Here is a 20,983-nt window from a genome sequence, read left to right as displayed (position 1 = left end):
ACGATTAAAAAACATTAAAATAAACTTACAGAAGAGAAGAGACGGAAGATTTCGTAACCTCGGAAAGTTTTATTCTGAACTTTAGTATTTGGTAACTCTTAGGCCGAAAACCATCAGGATCTATAAGTTATGTTGCGTTTACATGAAATTTTCTGTACGTGTTCACTCAAATATACGTCTAAGATCTATACCTATATGAGTGTTGTTTTGGGGAGCATTCTTGAGGGATATTGTGCCACTCAGTTCTAGTGAGAATGTGTCATAATGACCGCTATAGTTTAGATTCATGATGTTATAAAACGTTGAACACGATTCATTTGAGACATAATTAAATCATCTGAATTTGGAAAACTATCATTCGTGTCTGAACTCACACACAAAAAGGATGCAGGTTTAAGAAGATAAGGAAACCGGAAAAGGAAAAACGAATATATGAAAAGTGTAAGCCATATATATAAGAAAGACAATACATTTAAGATATCGAAAGAAACTTCAGATTGTAATCTTTTTCAATCACAAGCATTAACGAAAACACATAAACATCCATTTTGTATTAGAGACACTCTCTTATTCGACCAAATCAGCGGAATTATACAGTAAACTTGGCATGAGCGAAGTAGGCAATATTTTTTGGATAGACATCATTCATCTGGTCGTCACACAAAGAAAGGTTGTTGGTTAAAAGTCACGAGTAAGACTATAGAAACCAAAAGAAAAAAGCAAAACGTGTATATCGAAAGAGTAAGCCATTGATAAAGGAATACATTACTTTAATAGAAATCGAAAGTAATGTGAAAATGAAAACATATCGTCAGGAATCAAAGTAAATTATTATTTAAAGACTTACTTTGAATCATTCGCAACGTAATTTAATATCGAGAGCCCTGGACATGCCCAGATAAGGACGGGATTAGTTACACTATTATTTTCAAAGAGACAATTAATTTTTTATGGGACTATTCAGGATTCCCCCCCCCCCGAAAGGTATTTTGTGCAAAATCGATTACGTTCTTCTATTAAAAAAAGTATATAAAAAAGTATTCGAGTTATCTGTAAAATGAATGTCAAAACTGGAAAGTGAAATCATCAAATGTTTCTAAAAACATGAAAATACACCAACGGTTAGCGGGAAGAAAAACTACAATATTCAAAGTTAACTTTATTTTAATTTTACTTTTTTTCTTTTTCTTTTTGCGCTCTAAAATATCTACGATATAAATGATTCAACGAATCAAAGTTGATATGAGAATTCGTTGTCTTTTACAGGAAGAAGGTAGCTGCCCGCAGCCGTTTCAAGACATTAAGTCGTTTGAGAAATGGTTTTGGTACCTATAGAGACGAAAAGAGAACAAAACATTTCAAATATAAATACTTCAATAAAATAAACAAAACCCCTTTATTTACAAGCCCTCTTTACACGATATTAGGCTGACTTTGACAAGTGACGACTTTAATAACAGATATTTTTTTGGGGGGGGTGTGGGGAATACTAATTTGATATTTGCTCCAACTTTCATAAGATGACTTACCTGTTGAGTCGCATTAGAGCATGACGCTGGAGGTACAAACCAATAGTCTGGATCACTGACAGAGTCGGTAAAATTCATGGCTGTTCCATAAAGTGTGGAAAACTCTGTTAGAGAAATTTGAAAAAAATCATGAACTTCATTCAACTTGTTTGCGTTGCTTAATATTATTATCACGAATGATTTATATAACAGTAACAGAAGTATAGTAGATTACAGTAACAGTAGTAGAGCGGTACAGTAATACAGTAACAGTGTATAGTTGATTGAACTTCGTTCGTCTCATACCTGTCTCCATTAACATGTGTGCATTCTCATTTCCCTCAACCACGTGACTGGGAATGTAGAAGCCAGGCTAAGGTAGATAGATCTAGACCAGTAAAAGTAAAATAGAGGGAACAGTGCAAAAGCGTTTCCCATAATTTAGTTAGACGCAGAAAGTGATTGGAGACAGGTTAGTATCGTCGTTCGTAAAATCCCGAATGCAGTAAACTTTCAGGAAACAAGAGATGAGAGTTTTATTCTCTCTCTAATTTGATATGATGAAGACTATACATGCACATGTTATAATTGTTTTATAAAAAGTTACATTGTTTTTCCTACAAACCTGTATGTCCATAATACAGTAGTTGTTAATAAAACTTGTTCAGCAGAATGGTTTGCTGTTAGAAAATCAAACAATAACCTGACGTCTGATCCTGTTTTCTTGTATGATTAATCTTTCTTTTTTTCTCGAATAAACTAAATGTGCAACAGAACCCACCTCCTTCATAGTAACCCTCTTTTGTAATGGTAGCCACAGATCCAGGTGTGCAGTCTTTTCTTCCGGTAGTTGCATACGTCACAGGTCCGAAATAGCTGGCGATTTGCCATGCATCAACGAGTAACGCTTGGTTCCCGAGAACGAAAGATGTGACGTACTTTGCAGTGTCTATATAGTGAGGTAGAAAATGACCACATACACGACGCCTCTTTCTTTTTAGAAAACGGAACACTTGTATTATGTTAGAGACAGGCTTATAAACTAAATTTCAAGAATGAATGGCATGACTGTTTCTTCTTCATATGTGGAACGAACCGTGGTTTCGATTTATAATACTTCTTTTAGGTAGGGTCACTGCGTTGAAACGCCAAGGACTCTACGCCGCCGCCTCCCCCCCCCCCTATGAAGTTTGCCTGGCATGCACAACACGGAATCAGAAACTTGGTATGTCGGTATTTATCAACTTGGAAGTGTTCACGGAGGCTCCAGGTTTAACAAAGGACAGGATTTAACAAAAGATTGAACAGGGCACAGGGTATGGCCCTGAGTTTGTTCAAGCGCCCATGTTATGGTCCCCACCCATAGCCCCCACGAAAAGGATACAATACCAAAACGTGAAATTTTGCACTCTGTGGCATATTTAGCTATAATGTGTGGGGTTGAGTTGAAAAAGAAGGGGTGTGCATCCGTTCCTCGATAATAATGCACTGCACTGATGTACCACGTGTAGGAACTTTATACCACGAACTGTATGAAAACAACGAATGAACGTACCAATGAACCGTATACAACACAAGAATCGTACGACCAAGTAATAGGGTTTGTTTTGCTAAAATTTGTTGTTTTACATTTTATACTTTCGAATGTAGCTATTTCTAGATCTATATATGTTTTCTTAGAAAACTCAAATAATAGTCGACGACCGCCGAAAACTATAGATAAATTTCGGACGTCTGGAAAACTTCCGCATCTCAAAGTTTTCGGACCATCTTTCTAGATTATTAATATTCCTACCTGGAACACATCGGAGAGGAGCTGGATCGGCCCACTGTTCATAGCACGTTGAATCCTCCTCAACGATGTACTCAACGTCCTGGTTATGCAATAGAAACAAGGCGGAGACTGTACAGGCAAGATTAGACAGAACCATGGTCGGCCGAGCCGATTTGGTGGGGATGGGGGATGTTAGAAGTTTTCATGTGTATTGTGAATAAGCTCAAACGTGTCCCTTTCCATAAATTATAAATGCCTCATGCGATAATGAAAACCCTTTGGCCACTTTTTGTTATGGAGAGGTGCCAAATCGTTCACAAACGGAGAAATGAGCAAAACTACTTAGAAAATGTATTTTGTTGGAAATTATATATAAAATTATGAAAATACATCAAAAATGAGTAGAGATACAGAATTTACCAAGGTTCCGTATAGTCCGGACGTTTGAGGTGACTTTGAGGTTTGCTGCCTCAATGCAAAGTCGCAAGTTTCAGTGCCCACCGACGTGTACTCCCACCCCCCCCCTTCCTAGGCGACTGAACTTTTCTGCCGACTCTGTACAGAAGAGTGCATGGATTCTGTTCAGAATATTTCTCTAGTTTGGTTTGCAGATAACTTAGTTCGAATTCGAATTTTTCCAGACGTTAAAACATGTCTGAATATTTATCCATTTGCAGTGGGAAACATGAGAACCGAAGTAAGACAAAGGTTGTTCTTAAATTAATAAATTTCAATTCAAGAGAGTCTAGTTTAGGAAAGCATCGATCACGTTTTATGTATTCAAAATTTTAGTTAATTGGAGAAAATGTATAGATATCGCTGCAATGGTAGGTGATATTGATAGCAATTTCTGATATATCGATCAAAATAATCCGAAGAAAGAAATACAAACAGTGGCGTAGGAAGGTACTTTTGAGTGGGGGGGGGGGCTGAAGACTGATGGCCGGCCTGGGGGAGGGGTCTAAGAGGAGGGGGTGTCCCCCTCCCCTTTGGATTTTTTTTGCATTTCCAGGTGGCCTCAGATGCAATTTGGTGCAATATAGCACACTTCAACCCACCCACTCCATTTTGTATATAATTTTGCATTTTCACCTGGCCTTAGATGCAATTTGGTGCTCCAAATGAGATTTTTTTCTCATTTGGAAATGAAAAAGGGGTTTTCTGACTTGCGAAGCGGGGGGGGGGGCGGAATGATACTTCCGCCCCTCCACATTTTTCACCGGGGGGGCTGGCGCCCCCCAGCCCCCCCGGTTCCTACGCCCTTGAATACAAACAACATGTCGCTCGATTAAAGTTACAGATTTTTAGGAATTGCGAACTGTAAAAAAAGCAAGCACTTACACAAAACTGTAGCAATGTTAAGAAAAAACGTATGTGGTTACATGTCTTGTGCAATTAGGTTGAGAATGTTCAAAGCCCTTCTGACAATGTCTATGTTAAAATAGCGATGTTTTATGTTTTAGGCATGACTTATTAACCGGATCAAAGTAAACGTATTTGAGCTACTTAAAACCTTCATGGTGAAACAAGAAAATAGCTCAAACGTAAACAAGCAAACAGATACGAATCCGAGGACATGGAGTCTACCAGCAAGTTTCTTCAATATTCGTTGAATGAAATTTTTCTGGTCTATCCAATAACACGTTTTTCCTTACCTTATCTACCAGCAGATATGTTTTGTATCGGTAAGAGCCATAGTCCACATCACACCCAAACTGGTTACTCTTGAAATCAAAGGCGCAAGTAAGAAGTCCTTCTTCGTACTGATCATATGATGTTTCTAATACACCTGAAAGAAAAATTTAAGCATACACATGTGTCTGACCATGGCTGCATGATTCACGGCCAGCAGGGTCCGTAGGCCCAGCAATCTGCGCCCTGCAGGCTAAGTGAACTGTGTCATGTAGGCCCAGTATGCTGTATCCTGCAGGCCCAGTTTACTGTGTCCTGTAGGCCAATTATACTGTTCCCTGTAGGCGCTGTACACAGTGTCCTATATGCCCAGTATACTGTGTCATGTAGGCCCATCATAATGTGTCCTGTAGGCCCAGTATACTGTGTCCTAAGCTAAAAATGTGTCCGGTAGGTCCAGTATACAGTGTCCTGCAGGCTCTGTATACTGAGTCATGCAGGCCCATTATAATAGTCCTGCAAAACCAGTATCCTGAGTCCTCTGGGCCCAGTATATTGTGTCCTGTGGGCCCATTATACTGTGCCCTGTAGAAGCCGAATCTGATCACGTGATGTAAAGGTTTGTTTTGTGTTTTGACGTTTTTCGAATGCCACTGCGGAGCAATTGGTGGCATTGTCGTTCATCTCAATGATTTATTTACCACTGGAATCGAGAACGACTATAGCCTGTCGACATAATTCATGAAGTATTTGAAAGATATTGTAAATTTTTCATGAATATGCAAGTTTCTCTTTTCATACTGGGCAGATTATCACATTATCACAATGATCGTTTATTTGCCATTGGTCATTGATAGATTATCTATCGTGCGCTATGAATCATTCAGTAATATTAGTTTTAAAATCTTGGTTTTCCAGCTTGATCCATTAATGCACCAGCAACCATAAATTATTGTCTCAACAGTTAATGACAGCAACAGCTTCCGCCCGATCCGTACATGTAAAGTACTAGACTAGGTTATCTATACCGTTGCTATAACTTTGTGATAGGTCAATATATTGATTCGGATTTTTATCTATTTTGACAAGATATAGATTAAAACTCACCAAAGCTAGTCTGAAACTGTTCAGCTTGGATGCAGCATCGATCAGGTGTTGCCTTGGTAGCATAGGCTGCTTGGACCACATATAACAACACGATAGTCAAGAAACACTTCATGCTTTGCGATATCATTCCGTATTCACCCCAAGTCGATCAAATTAGATAACACTGCTGCACGATTCAGCTGGTGGATTTGATGATGATGATGATGATGAAATGTGATATTGAGTGCTACTTTGATGTATATATATATATAAAGTTTGTTTTGTAATATGGATGGGGGATTTTCTTCACTTCTCCCCAACCAAAAACATAAGACAATAGAAAAGAAAAGGAAGCGAAAGCGAAAGTAACTTTTTATTGAATTGTCTACTCTTACATTTCATATTAATGTAAATCCTTTCTCATTTGGCATCGGTTTTCTTACGTTAAGTCATTCACCATGCTAGGTTTGTTTATTCATGTGTGTTTACATTACAACGCTTGTCCAAGGCGTAGAGGCCGACGCAATCACAGGAACGAATCGCTCATGGTGTGATGTAAAGTAAGGATCGACCAGCGCATTTGGCAAAGAAAAATTGGCCGATGGTCCTTAACAAAGGCTACAAAACTCAAGCGGGTTGCATTTACATATGCCACAAACATTTAATCTTCATCGTCATTTGATTATCTTGGAAGGTACAATGACTTTTGTCGTGGTCTATGTTAGGCTTCTTAATTAGCAGTGTCTTAATATGTAGATGGGCATATATAGGTACACAGCAAGAGCAGATTTTCATCTCAGTCCCAACAGATAAAACCAATAAAAGTTTGTTATCACTATTACTTGATTTTAATTCTACTTTCCTATCATATCAATTGAAACTAGGACTAGCCTAGGCTATATAGCCTAGGCTAGTCCTAGTTTTTACTATAGCTTTTATAAAATGATAACTTTGTAGTTATAATATGTATCAGTTAGTACTAGTAAACTTGTATCTGGGTTAGGCAAGCCATGTGTTATCGCCCGTCTGTGCCACTACCAGTGAAATGCCAAAGGACAGACGCAGTCTTGCTGTAATCTAATACTGATCATCGATGAAAACTTCGGTTACTTCATATGAGTTGTATATTTGTTCAGTTAAAAGCCGCATTTCAATTTCTTGGAACTTTGAAAACGTCGTTATACGTGCGGAGTATGCTTTCCTGTAGATGGCAATGTTACGTCACAGCATTACAAATCGAGCAGTAAGAAATTGTTTCGTGAAACTAAGTTGTTTTTTAATAGACACATGCATAATGATTCCGTTTCGTTTTCCATTCCGCCCACGTATACCATTAGAAATGGCTCACAATTCTGTGTATTTTTAGTTTGAAGGATGTCTTATAATCCGGAAAATTAATGAGGCACTTCATTCCATAACGTTAAGACTCTACGTAAACATAATAGTGTACGTTGACGCTTTTGGGTGAACTGTTGATCTTCAAATTGATGTAAGCTACCAGCCGAAAGAGGCTTCTATGTAAAAAAAAAACAGTGGTTGAAAGTCGTGTATGCATGGGTATTTTATTTTCTGGACCTTAAATACAATACGATTCAAAAACATTAAAATAAAATAAAAGAAGAGACGGAAGATTTCGTAACCTCGGAAAGTTTTATTCTGAACTTTAGTATTTGGTCACTTTTAGGCCGAAAACTACCAGGATCTATAAGTTACGTTGCGTTTACATGACCTTTTCTGTACGTGTTCACTCCTATAACGTATAAGATCTATACCTAGATGAGTGTTGTTTTTGGGAGCATTCTTGAGGGATATTTTGCTTCTCAGTTCTAGTGAGAATGTGTCATAATGAACGCTATAGTTTAGATTCATGATGTTATACAACGTTGAACACGATTCATCAGAGATTTATTTGAATCATCTGAATTTGGAAAACTATCATTCGTGTCTGAACTCACACACAGAAAGGATATAGGTTTAAATCACGAGTAAGATTATAAGGAAACCGGAAATGGAAAAACGAATATATGAAAAGTGTAGGCCATAAATATAAGAAAGACAATACATTTAAGATATCGAAAGAAATGTCAGATTGTAATCTTTTTTCAATCACACTTTCTTATCTGACCAAATCAGCGGAATTATACAGTAAACTTGGCATGAGCGAAGTAGGCAATAGTTTTTTGATAGATATCATTCATCTGGTTGTCACACAAAGAAAGGCTGTTGGTTAAAAGTCACGAGTAAGACTATAGAAACCAAAAGTAAAAAGCAAAAATTGTATATCGAAAGAGTAAGCCATTGATAATGGAGTACATGACTTTAATAGAAATCGAAAGTAATGTGAAAATGAAAACATATCCCCAGGAATCAAAGTAAATTATTATTTAAAGACTTACTTTCAACGTAATTTAATATCGAGAGCCCTGGACATGTTTGTTTACGCCCAGATAAGAAACACGACACTATTACTTTCAAAGAGACAATTAATTTTATATGGGACTATTCCCCAGAAAGGTTGATGATCAGGAGGGAGCGGTAAGGGATGTTGTGCAAAATCGATTACGTTCTTCTACTTTAAAAAAAAAACCGTATACAAAAAAAAAGTTTTCGAGAAAATTATCTGGGAAATTCTCAAATGTTTCTAAAAATATGAAAATACACATAAGGTTAGCGGTAAGAAAACTAAAATAATGAAACTTTACTTTACTTTAATCTCTTTTTTTTTCTTTTTCTTTTTGCGCTCTAAAATAGGTACGATATAAATGATTCAACGAATCAAAGTTGATATGAGAATTCGTTGTCTTTTACAGGAAGAAGGTAGCTGCCCGCAGCCGTTTCAAGACATTAAGTCGTTTGAGAAATGGTTTTGGTACCTATTGAGACGAGAAGAAAACAAAAAATTTCAAATATTAATACTCCAATAAAATAAACAAAAACCCTTTATTTTCAAACCTGTTTACACGATATTAGGCTTACTTTGACAAGTGACGGCTCTCATTAAAGTTTTTTTTTTTTGGGGGGGGGGGTGCGGTGGGGAATACTAATTTGATATTTGCTCCAACTTTCATAAGATGAATTACCTGTTGAGACGCATTAGAGCATGACGCTGGAGGTACAAACCAATAGTCTGGATCACTGACAGAGTCGGTAAAATTCATGGCTGTTACATAAATTGTGGAAAACCCTGTTAGAGAAATTTGAAAAAAATCATGAACTTCATTCAACTTGTTTGCGTTGCTTACATATTATTATCACGAATGATTTATATAACAGTAACAGAGTATAGTAGATTACAGTAACAGTAGTAGAGCGGTAGCCTGAGAAATACAGTACCAGTGTATAGTAGATTGAACTTCGTTCCTCTCATACCTGTCTCCATTAACATGTGTACATTCTCCTTTCCCTCAACCGCGTGACTTGGAACGTAGAAGGAAGGCTAAGGTAAATATATCTAACCCATTAAAAGTGAAGTAGAGGAACAGGGCAAAAACGTTTCCCATCATTTAGTTAGACGCAGAAAGTGATTGGAGACAGTTTAGTATCGTCCTTCGTAATGCAGTAAACTTTCAGGAAACAAGAGATGAGAGTTTTATTCACTCCCTAATTTGATTTGACTAAACATGCACATGTTATAATATTTTTTAGTAAACTTCATATTGATTTTCCTCTCGTAACTCCAAACCTGTGTCCATAATACAGTACTACGGAGTGCCAATTTTTTTTCAAAACTGAAATCGAATTGTCCAAACTGAAATCGACATGTCGAAACTGAAATCGAAATGTTATGTTTTGAAACAATTGGCACTCCGTACAGTAGTTGTTAATAAAACTCGTTCACCAGAATGGTTTGCTGTTAGAAAACCAAACAACAACCGACGTTTGATCCTGTTTCCTTGGATGATTAATATTTCTTTCTTTTTTTCTCTCGAAAAACTAAAAGTGGTGCAGAACCCACCTTCTTCATAGCCTTCCTCTCTAACGATAGCCACAGAACCAGGTGTGCAGTCTTTTCTTCCGGTAGTTACATACGCCACAGCCCCGCCATAGCTGCTGATTTTTTTCCATGTATCAACGAGTAAAGCTTGGTTCCCGAGAACGAAAGATGTGACGTAGTCTAAAGTGTCTATAGACAGCGAGGGAGAAAATGACCACACACGCCTCTTTATTTGTAGAAAACAGGACAACTGTATTATATCATAATCAGGCTTACAGGCTACTTCCAAGAATGAAGGGCAGGGTTGCTTTCTTCTTCATACATATGTGTATACGTGCAACGAATTGTAGCTTCGATTTGCCATACCTAATTCCATTCCCTGCTCGCCGCCTCCTCCCCTTCCTATGAAGTTTACCTGGCATGCACAATGCGAAATCAGAAACTTGGAATTGTTCGCAAAGGCTCCGTGACCTTCCTACCCCTTGACCTAAGAGTCCATGTAGACACTTACCTCACCCGATGTACTGGATAACAGGATTTAACAAAGGAAGGGGTATGTCCCTGATCTCGTTCAAGCCAACCACTCCCATATGTTAGGGTCCTACCCATATCCCCCTTCCCCTTGAAATGGATACAATTCTAAACGTGAAATGCACACGCAAGGTCTACACGCAAGATTGTGCTTTGTGTGTGACTGGGTTGAAAGGGGGGGGGAGGGGGGGGGGCACAACCACTGAATCCGTGTCTGGATAATAATGCACCTGATGTACCACGTGTAGTAACTTTTCTTGCATGAAACCAACGAATGAACGTTCCACTGAATCGTAGACAACACACGATACGACCAGTTGGAGTAATTTATAAAAAAAACATTTGTTGTTAACATTTCATACTTGCGAATGTAGCTATTTCTAGATATCTGTTTTCCAAAAAAGTCAAGCAATATCGACGACCGCCGACTATATAGATCAATTTCGGACGTCGCATCTCAAAGTTTGCGGACCATCTTTCTAGATTATAAGTTTTCTTACCTGGAACACATCGGAGAGGAGCCGGTCTGGCCGGCTGTTCATAGCACGTTGAATCCTCATAAACGATGTACTCAACGTCCTGGTTATGCAATAGAAAACAAGACGGACACTGTACAAGCAGGATGATACAGAACCAGGGTCGGCCGAGGCGATGGGGGTGAGGGAGGATGAAGGACGTTAGCGGTTTTCACATGTATTGCGAATAAGATCAAACGTTTCCCTCTCCATGAATTAGAAATGTCCCATGCGATAATAAAAACGAAACTCATATTTTCCCCATTTTAGAAAGGAAGAAGTGACAAATTGTTTACAAATGGTGAGACAAACGAAAACAATTAAATAGAAATGCCTTTTGTTGGAAATTAAATAAAAAAATATGAAAGGGACTGTCTTGTTGAAATACATTAAATTAAAACTGAGTTGAGGTACAAAATGTACCAAGGTTCCATTTGGTTCGGATGTTTAGGCGATTTTGCGGTTTTCATCCTCAATGCATAGTCGCAATTCCGGGTGCCCATCGACGTTCAACCCCCCCCCCCTTCCTAGGTAACTGAACTTTTCCGTCGCCTCTTTACAGAAAAGTGCATGGATTCTGTTCGTAATATTTCTCTAGTTTGGTTTGCTGATAACTTAACTCATATTCGAATTTAAAACGTTGAAACATATCTGAATTTTAGTCATTTGTTAGCGTTGTCTAGTTATGCGAAAGCATCGAGCCTTTGTATGTATGCAACCTCACAGTGTATCTGGGAAAATGTATAGATATCGCTACAATGGTTGTTGATACTAAAAGCAATTTCTGATATATCGATCAAAAAATCCGAGGAAAGGATCCCAAATCAACATGTCGCTCGATTAACGTTACAGATTTAAGGAATTGCCATCACTTACACATAACTGTTAGAACTAATAGAGGGTGGAAGAGTGGGGTGAGGGGTTGAATATGCAGCTGGCTGGCTCCCCATTTTAATGGTAGAAAGAGCACATTTGTGTCATCTTACTTTTGTAAGAAGGGATACATCCACTGCAGCTGTGCTGTTTCGGGGGGTCGAACGCACGGTCTGGCCCGTTTCGGGCCCTGGGAGAAATGTCCCGGGCTCACTGAACACTGCAACTTTACTTGTTGTAAATTAGTCTGTGAGCATAGAATAAATTATTATTTCAACTCATATTTCTCCGAGCCTCCTGATTGACCCTGACCCCTTTTCGTCGGGCCTAATTGGCACTCCATTCAGCTGGATCTCTTGTGTCACCACAGAGAGCAAGAATTATAGATAACGAAGGAGACTACTGAATATTATTATAATGGCAAAGGGTAAGAAGACAAGCAAATATAACTGAAATACAAATATAACTTGAGGTGGCCACAACAACTCTTAACGATGTAAAAAAAAGCCTTTTTGGTTACATGTCTCGTGCTAATAGGTTGAGAATGTGCAAAGCCCTGCTGACACTGTCAATGATAAAATAGCGATAATGTGTTTTGTTTCAGACCTGACTTATTAACCGGATCAAAGTAAACTCATTATACCTACTTAAAACCTTCATGGTGAAAAAAAATAAATGGCTCAAAGGTAAACAAGCAAGCAATTACGAATCCGAGGACATGGAGTCTACCAGCAAGTTTCTTCAATGTTAATTGAATGAGATTTTTCTTATTGTTGATCCAATAATACAAGTTTTTTCTTTACCTTATCTACCAGTAGATATGTTTTGTATCGGTCAAAGCCATTCTCCGCATCACACCCAAACTGGTTACTCTTGAAATCAAAGGCGCAAGTAAGAAGTCCTTCTTCGTACTGATCATATAATGTTTCTAATACACCTGAAAGAAAAATTTAAGCATACACATGTGTCTGACCATGGCTGCATGATTCACGGCCAGCAGGGCCAGTAGGCCCAGCAATCTGCGCCCTGCAGGCTAAGTGAACTGTGTCATGTAGGCCCAGTATGCTGTATCCTGCAGGCCCAGTTTACTGTGTCCTGTGGCATTGTCGTTCATCTCAATGATTTATTTGCCACTGGAATCGAGAACGGCTATAGCTTGTCGACATAATTCATGAAGTATTTGAAAGATATTGTAGATTTTTCATGAATATGCAAGTTTCTTTTTTCATACTGGGCAGATTATCACATTATCACAATGATCGTTTATTTGCCATTGGTCATTGATAGATTATCTATCGTGCGATATGAATCATTCAGTAATATTAGTTTTAAAATCTTGGTTTTCCAGATTGATCCATTAATGCACCAACAACCATAAATTATTGTCTCAACAGTTAATGACAGCAACAGCTTTCGCCCGATCCGTATATGTAAAGTACTAGACTAGGTTATCTATACCGTTGCTATAACTTTGTGATAGGTCAATATATTGATTCGGATTTCTATCTATTTTGACAAGATATAGATTAAAACTCACCAAAGCTAGTCTGAAACTGTTCAGCTTGGATGCAGCATCGATCAGGTGTTGCCTTGGTAGCATAGGCTGCTTGGACCACGTATAACAACACGATAGTCAAGAAACACTTCATGCTTTGCGATTTCATTTCGTACTCACCCCAAGTCGATCAAACTAGATAACACTGCTGCACGGTTCAGCTTGTGGGTTTGATGATGATGAAATGTGATATTGAATGATACTTTGATGTTTATATATAGTTTCTCTTGTAATGTGGATGGGGAAATGGATTTTTATCACCTCTCCCCAACCCAAAAAATAAAGAAAAAGAAAACGAAAGAAAACGAAAACGAAAGTAACTTTTCATGGAATTCTCAACTCTTGCATTTCATATAAATATAAATTCATTCTCATTTGTCATCGTTTTTTCTTATGTTACGCCATGCTAGGTCTGTTTATTCATGTGTGTATGAATAACAGCACTTGTCCAAGGCGTAGAGGCCGGCGCAATCACACGACGAATCGCTCATGGCGTGATGAATAGTAAAAATCGTCCCAGCGCATTTGGCAAAGAAAAATTGGCCGATAGGCCATAACAAAGGCTACATCAACTCAAACAGGATGCATATCATTTATCACAAACATTTAATCTTCATCGTCATTTGCTTGGAGGGTACAACGACTTTTGTCGTGCTGTATGTTAGGCTTCTTAATGAGCAATTTCTGTAAAAAAAAAATTGTGGTTTAACGTCGTGTATGCATGGGTATTTTATTTAGTGGACCTTAACTAAAAAATACGATTAAAAAACATGAACATGAAATAACAGAAGAGACGGAAGATTTCGTAACCTTGGTAAGTTTTATTGTGAACTTTAGTATTTGGTAACTTTTATGCAGAAAACCATCAGGATCTATACGTGACGTTGTGTTTACATGAACTTTTCTGTACGTGTTTACTCCTATATACGTCTAATATCTATACCTAGATGAGTGTTGTTTTGGAACAGCTTTCTTGACGGGATATTGTGCCACTCAGTTCTAGTGAGAATGTGTCATAATGACCGCTATAGTTTAGATTCATGATGTTATAAAACGTTGAGCACGATTCATTTGAGACATAATTGAATCATCTGAATTTGGAAAACTATCATTCATCTGAACTCACACACAAAAAGGATGCAGGTTTAAGTCACGAGTAAGAAAATAAGGAAACCGGAAAAGGAAAAACCAATATAGGAAAAGTGTAAGCCATATATATATAAGAAAGACAATACATTTAAGGTATCGAAAGAAATGTCAGATTGTAATCTTTTTCAATCACAAGCATTAACGAAAACAAGGAAACATCCATTTTGTATTATGAGACACTTTCTTATTCGACCAAATCAGCGGAATTATACAGTAAACTTGGCATGAGCGAAGTAGGCAATATTTTTTTGATAGATATCATTCATCTGGTTGTCACACAAAGAAAGGCTATATGTTAAAAGTCACGTGTAAGACTATAGAAACCAAACGAAAAAAGCAAAACGTGTCTATCGAAAGAGTAAGCCATTGATAAAGGAATACATTACTTTAATAGAAATGGAAAGCAATGTGAAAATGAAATCACATCGTTAGGAATCAAAGTTAATTATTATTTAAAGACTTACTTTGAATCACTTTCAACGTAATTTAAGGTCGAGAGCACTGGACATGCCCAGATAAGGAAGAGGAGGTTAGTTACACTATAACTTTCAAAAAGAAAATCAATTTTTATGGGACTATTCAGGATTTCCCCCCAGAAAGGTTGATGATCAGGAGGGAGCGGGAAGAGATGTTGTGTGAAATCGATTACGTTCTGCTATTAAAAAAAAGTAAATAAAACAAAGTATTCGAGTTATCTGTAAAATGAATGTCAAAACTGAAAAGTGAAATCATCAAATGTTTCTAAAAACATGAAAATACACCAACGGTTAACGGGAAGAAAAACTAGAATAATCAAACTTAACTTTACTTTAATCGTTTTTTTTTTCTTTTTCTTTTTGCGCTCTAAAATAGCTACGATATAAATGATTCAACGAATCAAACTTGATATGAGAATTCGTTGTCTTTTACAGGAAGAAGGTAGCTGCCCGCAGCCGTTTCAAGACATTAAGTCGTTTGAGAAATGGTTTTGGTACCTATAGAGACGAGAAGAGAACAAAACATTTCAAATAAAAAGTGTAACTTCAAATAACAAAACAAAACAAAAATGCTTTAGTTACAAGCCTTTTTACACGATATTAGGCTGACTTTGACGAGTGAAGACTTTTTCGAGGGGGGGGGGGCTGTGGGAGGGGTGGTCTGGGGGATACTACTTTGATATTGGCTCCAAATTTCCTAAGATGACTTACCTGTTGAGTCGCATTAGAGCATGACGCTGGAGGTACAAACCAATAGTCTGGATCACTGACAGAGTCGGTAAAATTCATGGCTGTTCCATAACTTGTGGAAAACCCTGATAGAAATTTGAACAAATCATGAACTTCATTCAACTTGTTTGCGTTGCTTACAAATTATTTTCACGAATGATTTACATAACAGTAACAGAGTATAGTAGATTACAGTAACAGTAGCACGTAGAGCGGTAGAGTACTACAGTAACAGTGTATAGTAGATTAAACTTCGTTCCTCTCATACCTGTCTCAATTATACACGTTCTCATTTCCCTCAACCACGTGACTGGGAATGTAGAAGCCAGACTAAATGTAGATAGATCTAGACCAGTAAAAGTGAAATAGAGGGAACAGTGCAAAAACGTTTCCCATCATGTAGTTGGACGCAGAAAGTGATTGGAGACAGGTTAGTATCGTCATTCGTAAAATCCCGAATGCAGTCAACTTTCAGGAAACAAGAGATGAGAGTTTTTTCTCTCTCTAATTTGATACGATGGGACTATACATGCACATGTTATAATTGTTTTAGAAAGTTTATATTGTTTTTCCTCTCTCTCGTAACTCCAAACCTGTTATCATAATACAATAGTACGGAGTGCCAATTGTTTCAAAACTGAAATCGACATATTCCAAACTGAAATAGACATGTCGAAACTGAAATCGAAATTTCCAAACTGAAATCGAAATGTCCAAACTGAAATCGACATGTTCGACATGTTAAAAGTGAAATCAATATGTCCTAAACTATTACTACTTGCTATCCAGTTGCTGGTTATATTACAAATCCCACCCACTGGGAAGCCTACCTTATCGTACCGTGTGTAAAAGTGCGATGCAACTTTCATTAAGGAGTTGAGCGCAAAATGCTATGGCAACCGGCAGCCCTCCCTATAATATCTTATTTGGACATAGCGTTATCTCATTTGGAAATATTGACGTCAGTTTCGTTGTTTTGACATATTCGGCGCACCTGTAAATTTGCCAAGTGAATCAAAACAGAACTTAAAGCTAACAGTGAACGTAATGACATTTTGAGTTATGCGTTCTTGTTTTGGCTATATTGATTTCAGTTCCAATACGTCAATTTTATATTCGGTATATTGATACCAGTTTGGACATGATGAATTCAATTTCGGCAAGAACATACCGACATCACTATGGATATACCGACATCAATATAGACATGTCGATTTCAGTTTGTACATGTTGATTTCAGTTTGAATATGTCGATTTCAGTTTGGACATGTTGATTTCAGTTTGGTTATGCTTTGAAACAATCGGCACTCCATACAGTAGCCTACTTTATCACCAGAATGGTCTACTGTTCGAAAACCAAACAACAACCGACGTTTGATCCTGTTTCCTTGGATGATTAATCTTTCTTTTTTTCTCGAAAAACTAAAAGTAGTGCAGAACCCACCTTCTTGATAGCCTTCCTCTCTTGTAATGGTTGCCATAGAAACAGGTGTGCAGTCTTTTCTTCCGGTAGTTACATACGCCACATTCCCGTCATAGCTGTTGAATGTCCATGTATCAACGAGTAAAGCTTGGTTCCCGAGAGCGAAAGATGTGACGTAGTTTAAAGTGTCTATAGACAGCGAGGGAGAAAATGACCACACACGCCTCTTTATTTGTAGAAAACAGGACATCTGTATTATATCATAATCAGGCTTATAGGCTTCTTCCAAGAATAAAGGACAGGGTTTTTTCTTCTTCATACATATTATTTGGGTTGTATTTGGGTTGGAAAAGGGGGCACTCCACCGATGTACCACGTGTAGGAACTTTACTGCATGAAAGCAACCAATTGGGGCTTTGATTTGCCATACTTCATTCCATTCCTTGCTCGCCGCCTCCTCCCCTCCCTATGAAGTTTGCCTGGCATGCACAACACGAAATCAGAAGCTTGGAATTGATCACAAGGGCTCCGTGACCTTCCTGGCCCCCTTGAGTCCTTGACCTTAGAGTCCCTGTAGACACTTACTTCATCCGATGTACTGGATAACAGAATTTAACAAAGAAAGGGGTATGGCCCTGAGCTCTTTGAAACCAACTATTCCCCTATGTAAGGGTTCCACCTTGCTCCCCCCCCCCCTCAAAGAAATGGAGACAATTCTAAACGTGAAATGTTGCACACGCAAGGTCTACACGCAAGATTGTGATTTGTGTGTATTTGGGTTGAAAGGGGGGGGGGGGGGGGCACACCCCGTGAATCCATGCTTGGATAATAATGCACTCCACTGATGTACCACGTGTAGGAACTTTACTGCATGAAAACAACGAATGAACGTTCCACTTAATCGTATTCAACAAACGATACCATGACCAGTTGGAGGAGATTTTAGACAAAAAGTTGTTGTTAACATTTCATACTTGCGAATGTAGCTATATCTAGATCTATGTCTGTTTTCCTAGAAAACTCAAGTAATAGTCGACGACCGCCGAAAACTATAGATAAATTTCGGACGTTTGCAGAGTTTGCAGACCATCTTTCTAGATTATGAAGATTCCTACCTGGAACACATCGGAGAGGAGCTGGATCGGCCGACAGTACAAGGCATGTTGAATCCTCACTGACGATGTACTCAACGTCCTGGTTATGCAATAGAAAACAATACGGACACTGTACAGGCAGGATTAGACAGAGCCAGGGTCGGCCGAGGCGATTGGGTGGGGATAAGCAAAAATGTGTCCCTTTCCATAAATGATAAATGTCCCATGCCATAATGAAAACAAAATCGTATAAAGTACTTGGTTGTTTTACTGTTAGCAATTCCGAAAACATCTGTTTTGTTAATCGAGCGACATGTTGATTTGTGTTCCTTTCTATGATTATTTTTTATCGAAATTTCAGAATATGTTATCAGTATCACCTCCCCTTCCAGGGAAGCACGGGAAGCATACAGGTTAGCAAAAACATTTCCCCTAAAGCAGACTACTGAATATTATTAAAATGGTAAGGGTAAGAAGAAGCAAATATAACTGAAATACAAATGAACTTGACGTGGCCGCAACAACTCTTAACGATGTAAAGAAAAACCTTTTGTGGTTACATGTCTCGTGCAAATAAGTTGAGAATGTGTAAAGCCCTTCTGAAACTGTCTATGTAAAAATAAAATATGTTTCAGGCATGACTTATTAACCGGATCAAAGTAAACGTATTTGACCTACTTAAAACCTTCATGATGAAAAAAAAAGAAAGTAGCTCAAACGTAAACAAGCAAACAGATACGAATCCGAGGAACTGGAGTTTACCAGCAAGTTTCTTCAATGTTAATTGAATGAGATTTTTCTGGTCGATCAAATAAATAAAAGTTTCTCCTTACCTTATCTACCAGCAGATATGTTTTGATTCGGTAAGAATCATAGTCCACATCACACCCAAACTGGTTACTCTTGAAATCAAAGGCGCAAGTAAGAAGTACTTCTTCGTACTGATCATATGATGTTTTTAATACACCTGAAAGAAAAATTTAAGCATACACATGTGTCTGACCATGGCTGCATGATTCACTGCCAGCAGGGCCCGTAGGCCTAGCAATTTGTGCCCTGCAGGCCAATTATACTGTGTCATGTCCGCCCAGTATACTGTGTCCAATAGGCCCAGTATGCTGCAGTCCTGTAGGCTCTGTTTACTGTGTCCTGTAGGCCCATTATAGCGTGTCCTGTAGGCCCAGTAAAATGTGCCATATAGGCCCAGTAAGCTGTGTCCTGTAGGCCAAGTATACTGTGTCATGTCCGCCCAGTATACTGTGTCCAATAGGCCGAGTATGCTGTGTAATGTAGGCTCTGTTTAACGTGTCCTGTAGGCCCATTATAACGTGTCCTGTAGGCCCGGTAAAATGTGCCATATAGGCCCAGTAAGCTGTGTCCTGCAGGCACAGCATACTGTGTAATGCAGGCCCAGTTCCTGTGTCATGTAGGTCCATTAAACTGTGCCCTGCAGAAGTCGAATCTGATCACGTGATATCAAGGTTTGTTGTTGGTGTTTATCGAATGCCACAGCAGGGCAATTGGTGGCATTGTGGTTCTTCTCAATGATTTATTTGCCACTGGAATCGAGAACGACTGTAGCTTGTCGACATAATTCATGAAGTATTTTGAAAGATATTGTAAATTTTCTGTTCTGCTTGTTTATGATATGACTATGCAAGTTTCTTTTTCATACTGGAGAGATTATCACATTATCACAATGATCGTTAATTTGCCATTGGTCATTGAAGATTATCTATCGTGCGCTATGAATAAGTCAGTAATATTAGTTTAAAAGCTCGTTTTTTACCGCTTAATCCATTAATGCACCAGCAGCCTTAGATTATTGTCTAAACATTTATTGACAGAAACAGCTTCCGCCCGATCCGTATATGTAAAGTACTAGACTAGGTTATCTATACTGTTGCTATAACTTTTGGGATAGGTCAATATATTGATTCGGATTTCTATCTATTTGACAAGATATAGATTAAAACTCACCAAAGCTAGTCTGAAACTGTTCAGCTTGGATGCAGCATCGATCAGGTGTTGCCTTGGTAGCATAGGCTGCTTGGCCCATATATAACACCACGATAGTCAAGAAACACTTCATGCTTTGCGATATCATTTCGTATTCACCCCAAGTCGATCAAATTAGATAACACTTCTGCACGATTAAGCTGGTGGGTTTGATGATGATGAAATGTGAAATTGAGTGCTACTTTGATGTATATATAAAGTTTCTCTTGTAATGTGGAAAGGGGAAATAGATTTTCACCACCTCTCCCCAAACCATAAAAAGAAAAGAAAAAGGGGAAGCGAAAGGAACTTTTCTGTGAATTATCTACTCTTTAGAACCTTTTAATGTAAATTTATTCTCATTTTTATTACAATAGATAATACAATATGTAGTAAATATTGTTCATAAAAAGTCTTGCCAAAGGGTTCGATTTATGTTCGTTTCGACTGTCTGTATATAACTCAGGTCGCAGTGTAGTCAAGTTATTTGTCAAATACATTCAAGTACACTACTCCATCAAAGAGAGAGAGAGAGAGAGAGTAAGAGAGAAAGAAAGGCTTCTGCCTCTAACCCCCACCCCACCCCCTCCAAATTACCCCCCCCCCCAAAAAAAACAAAAAAACAGCGCATGCTGTTTTTATACAAAACCCCTCTCCAAGAATCCTACTATGGAAATGGCGAACCGTAGTAAAAGTTGATCAGGGA

At 38.2% G+C, this 20,983-nt stretch overlaps 3 protein-coding genes across 3 annotated transcripts; all 3 read right to left on the bottom strand.

The window, feature by feature from the left end:
- Positions 1-49: 49 nt before the first annotated feature.
- LOC139975382 (uncharacterized) lies at positions 50-6,242 on the bottom strand. The gene is made up of 6 exons (XM_071983317.1): positions 6,022-6,242; positions 4,938-5,071; positions 3,304-3,382; positions 2,290-2,457; positions 1,530-1,633; positions 50-1,329 (listed from the first exon to the last, which is right to left on the bottom strand). Exons 1-6 carry the CDS (start codon positions 6,146-6,148, stop codon positions 1,261-1,263), a joined length of 681 nt encoding a protein of 226 aa, XP_071839418.1. The 5' UTR covers positions 6,149-6,242; the 3' UTR covers positions 50-1,260.
- Positions 6,243-7,543: 1,301 nt separating this feature from the next.
- Positions 7,544-14,063, bottom strand: LOC139975383 (uncharacterized). The gene is made up of 6 exons (XM_071983318.1): positions 13,391-14,063; positions 12,657-12,790; positions 10,966-11,044; positions 9,956-10,123; positions 9,081-9,184; positions 7,544-8,873 (listed from the first exon to the last, which is right to left on the bottom strand). Exons 1-6 carry the CDS (start codon positions 13,515-13,517, stop codon positions 8,805-8,807), a joined length of 681 nt encoding a protein of 226 aa, XP_071839419.1. The 5' UTR covers positions 13,518-14,063; the 3' UTR covers positions 7,544-8,804.
- Positions 14,064-14,644: 581 nt separating this feature from the next.
- On the bottom strand, positions 14,645-20,498 carry LOC139975380 (uncharacterized). The gene is made up of 6 exons (XM_071983314.1): positions 20,260-20,498; positions 19,113-19,246; positions 18,301-18,379; positions 17,207-17,374; positions 15,745-15,848; positions 14,645-15,531 (listed from the first exon to the last, which is right to left on the bottom strand). Exons 1-6 carry the CDS (start codon positions 20,384-20,386, stop codon positions 15,463-15,465), a joined length of 681 nt encoding a protein of 226 aa, XP_071839415.1. The 5' UTR covers positions 20,387-20,498; the 3' UTR covers positions 14,645-15,462.
- Between the last annotated feature and the right edge of the window lie 485 nt (positions 20,499-20,983).

This window comes from Apostichopus japonicus, chromosome 10, assembly GCF_037975245.1.
Source record: "Apostichopus japonicus isolate 1M-3 chromosome 10, ASM3797524v1, whole genome shotgun sequence".
In the NCBI taxonomy this organism is placed as follows: domain Eukaryota; kingdom Metazoa; phylum Echinodermata; class Holothuroidea; order Aspidochirotida; family Stichopodidae; genus Apostichopus; species Apostichopus japonicus.
The sequence above is the reverse complement of the archived record's forward strand: the minus strand, read 5'-3'. Positions and strand labels throughout refer to the sequence as shown.

Bases quoted from the DNA above. Each gene is read 5' to 3' on its own strand.
- LOC139975382 (XM_071983317.1), bottom strand. From the start codon at position 6,148: ATGATATCGCAAAGCATGAAGTGTTTCTTGACTATCGTGTTGTTATAT. The intron at 1,634-2,289 runs GTGGGTTCTGTT...TTTCTCTAACAG, and splicing joins AGAGGGTTACTATGAAGGAG to AGTTTTCCACACTTTATGGA. The intron at 1,330-1,529 runs GTAAGTCATCTT...TCGTCTCTATAG, and splicing joins GCTCTAATGCGACTCAACAG to GTACCAAAACCATTTCTCAA.
- LOC139975383 (XM_071983318.1), bottom strand. From the start codon at position 13,517: ATGAAATCGCAAAGCATGAAGTGTTTCTTGACTATCGTGTTGTTATAC. The intron at 11,045-12,656 runs GTAAAGAAAAAA...TTGCATAACCAG, and splicing joins CATATCTACTGGTAGATAAG to GACGTTGAGTACATCGTTTA. The intron at 8,874-9,080 runs GTAATTCATCTT...TCGTCTCAATAG, and splicing joins GCTCTAATGCGTCTCAACAG to GTACCAAAACCATTTCTCAA.
- LOC139975380 (XM_071983314.1), bottom strand. From the start codon at position 20,386: ATGATATCGCAAAGCATGAAGTGTTTCTTGACTATCGTGGTGTTATAT. The intron at 17,375-18,300 runs GTAGGAATCTTC...CGCTGTCTATAG, and splicing joins TCCTCTCCGATGTGTTCCAG to ACACTTTAAACTACGTCACA. The intron at 15,532-15,744 runs GTAAGTCATCTT...TCGTCTCTATAG, and splicing joins GCTCTAATGCGACTCAACAG to GTACCAAAACCATTTCTCAA.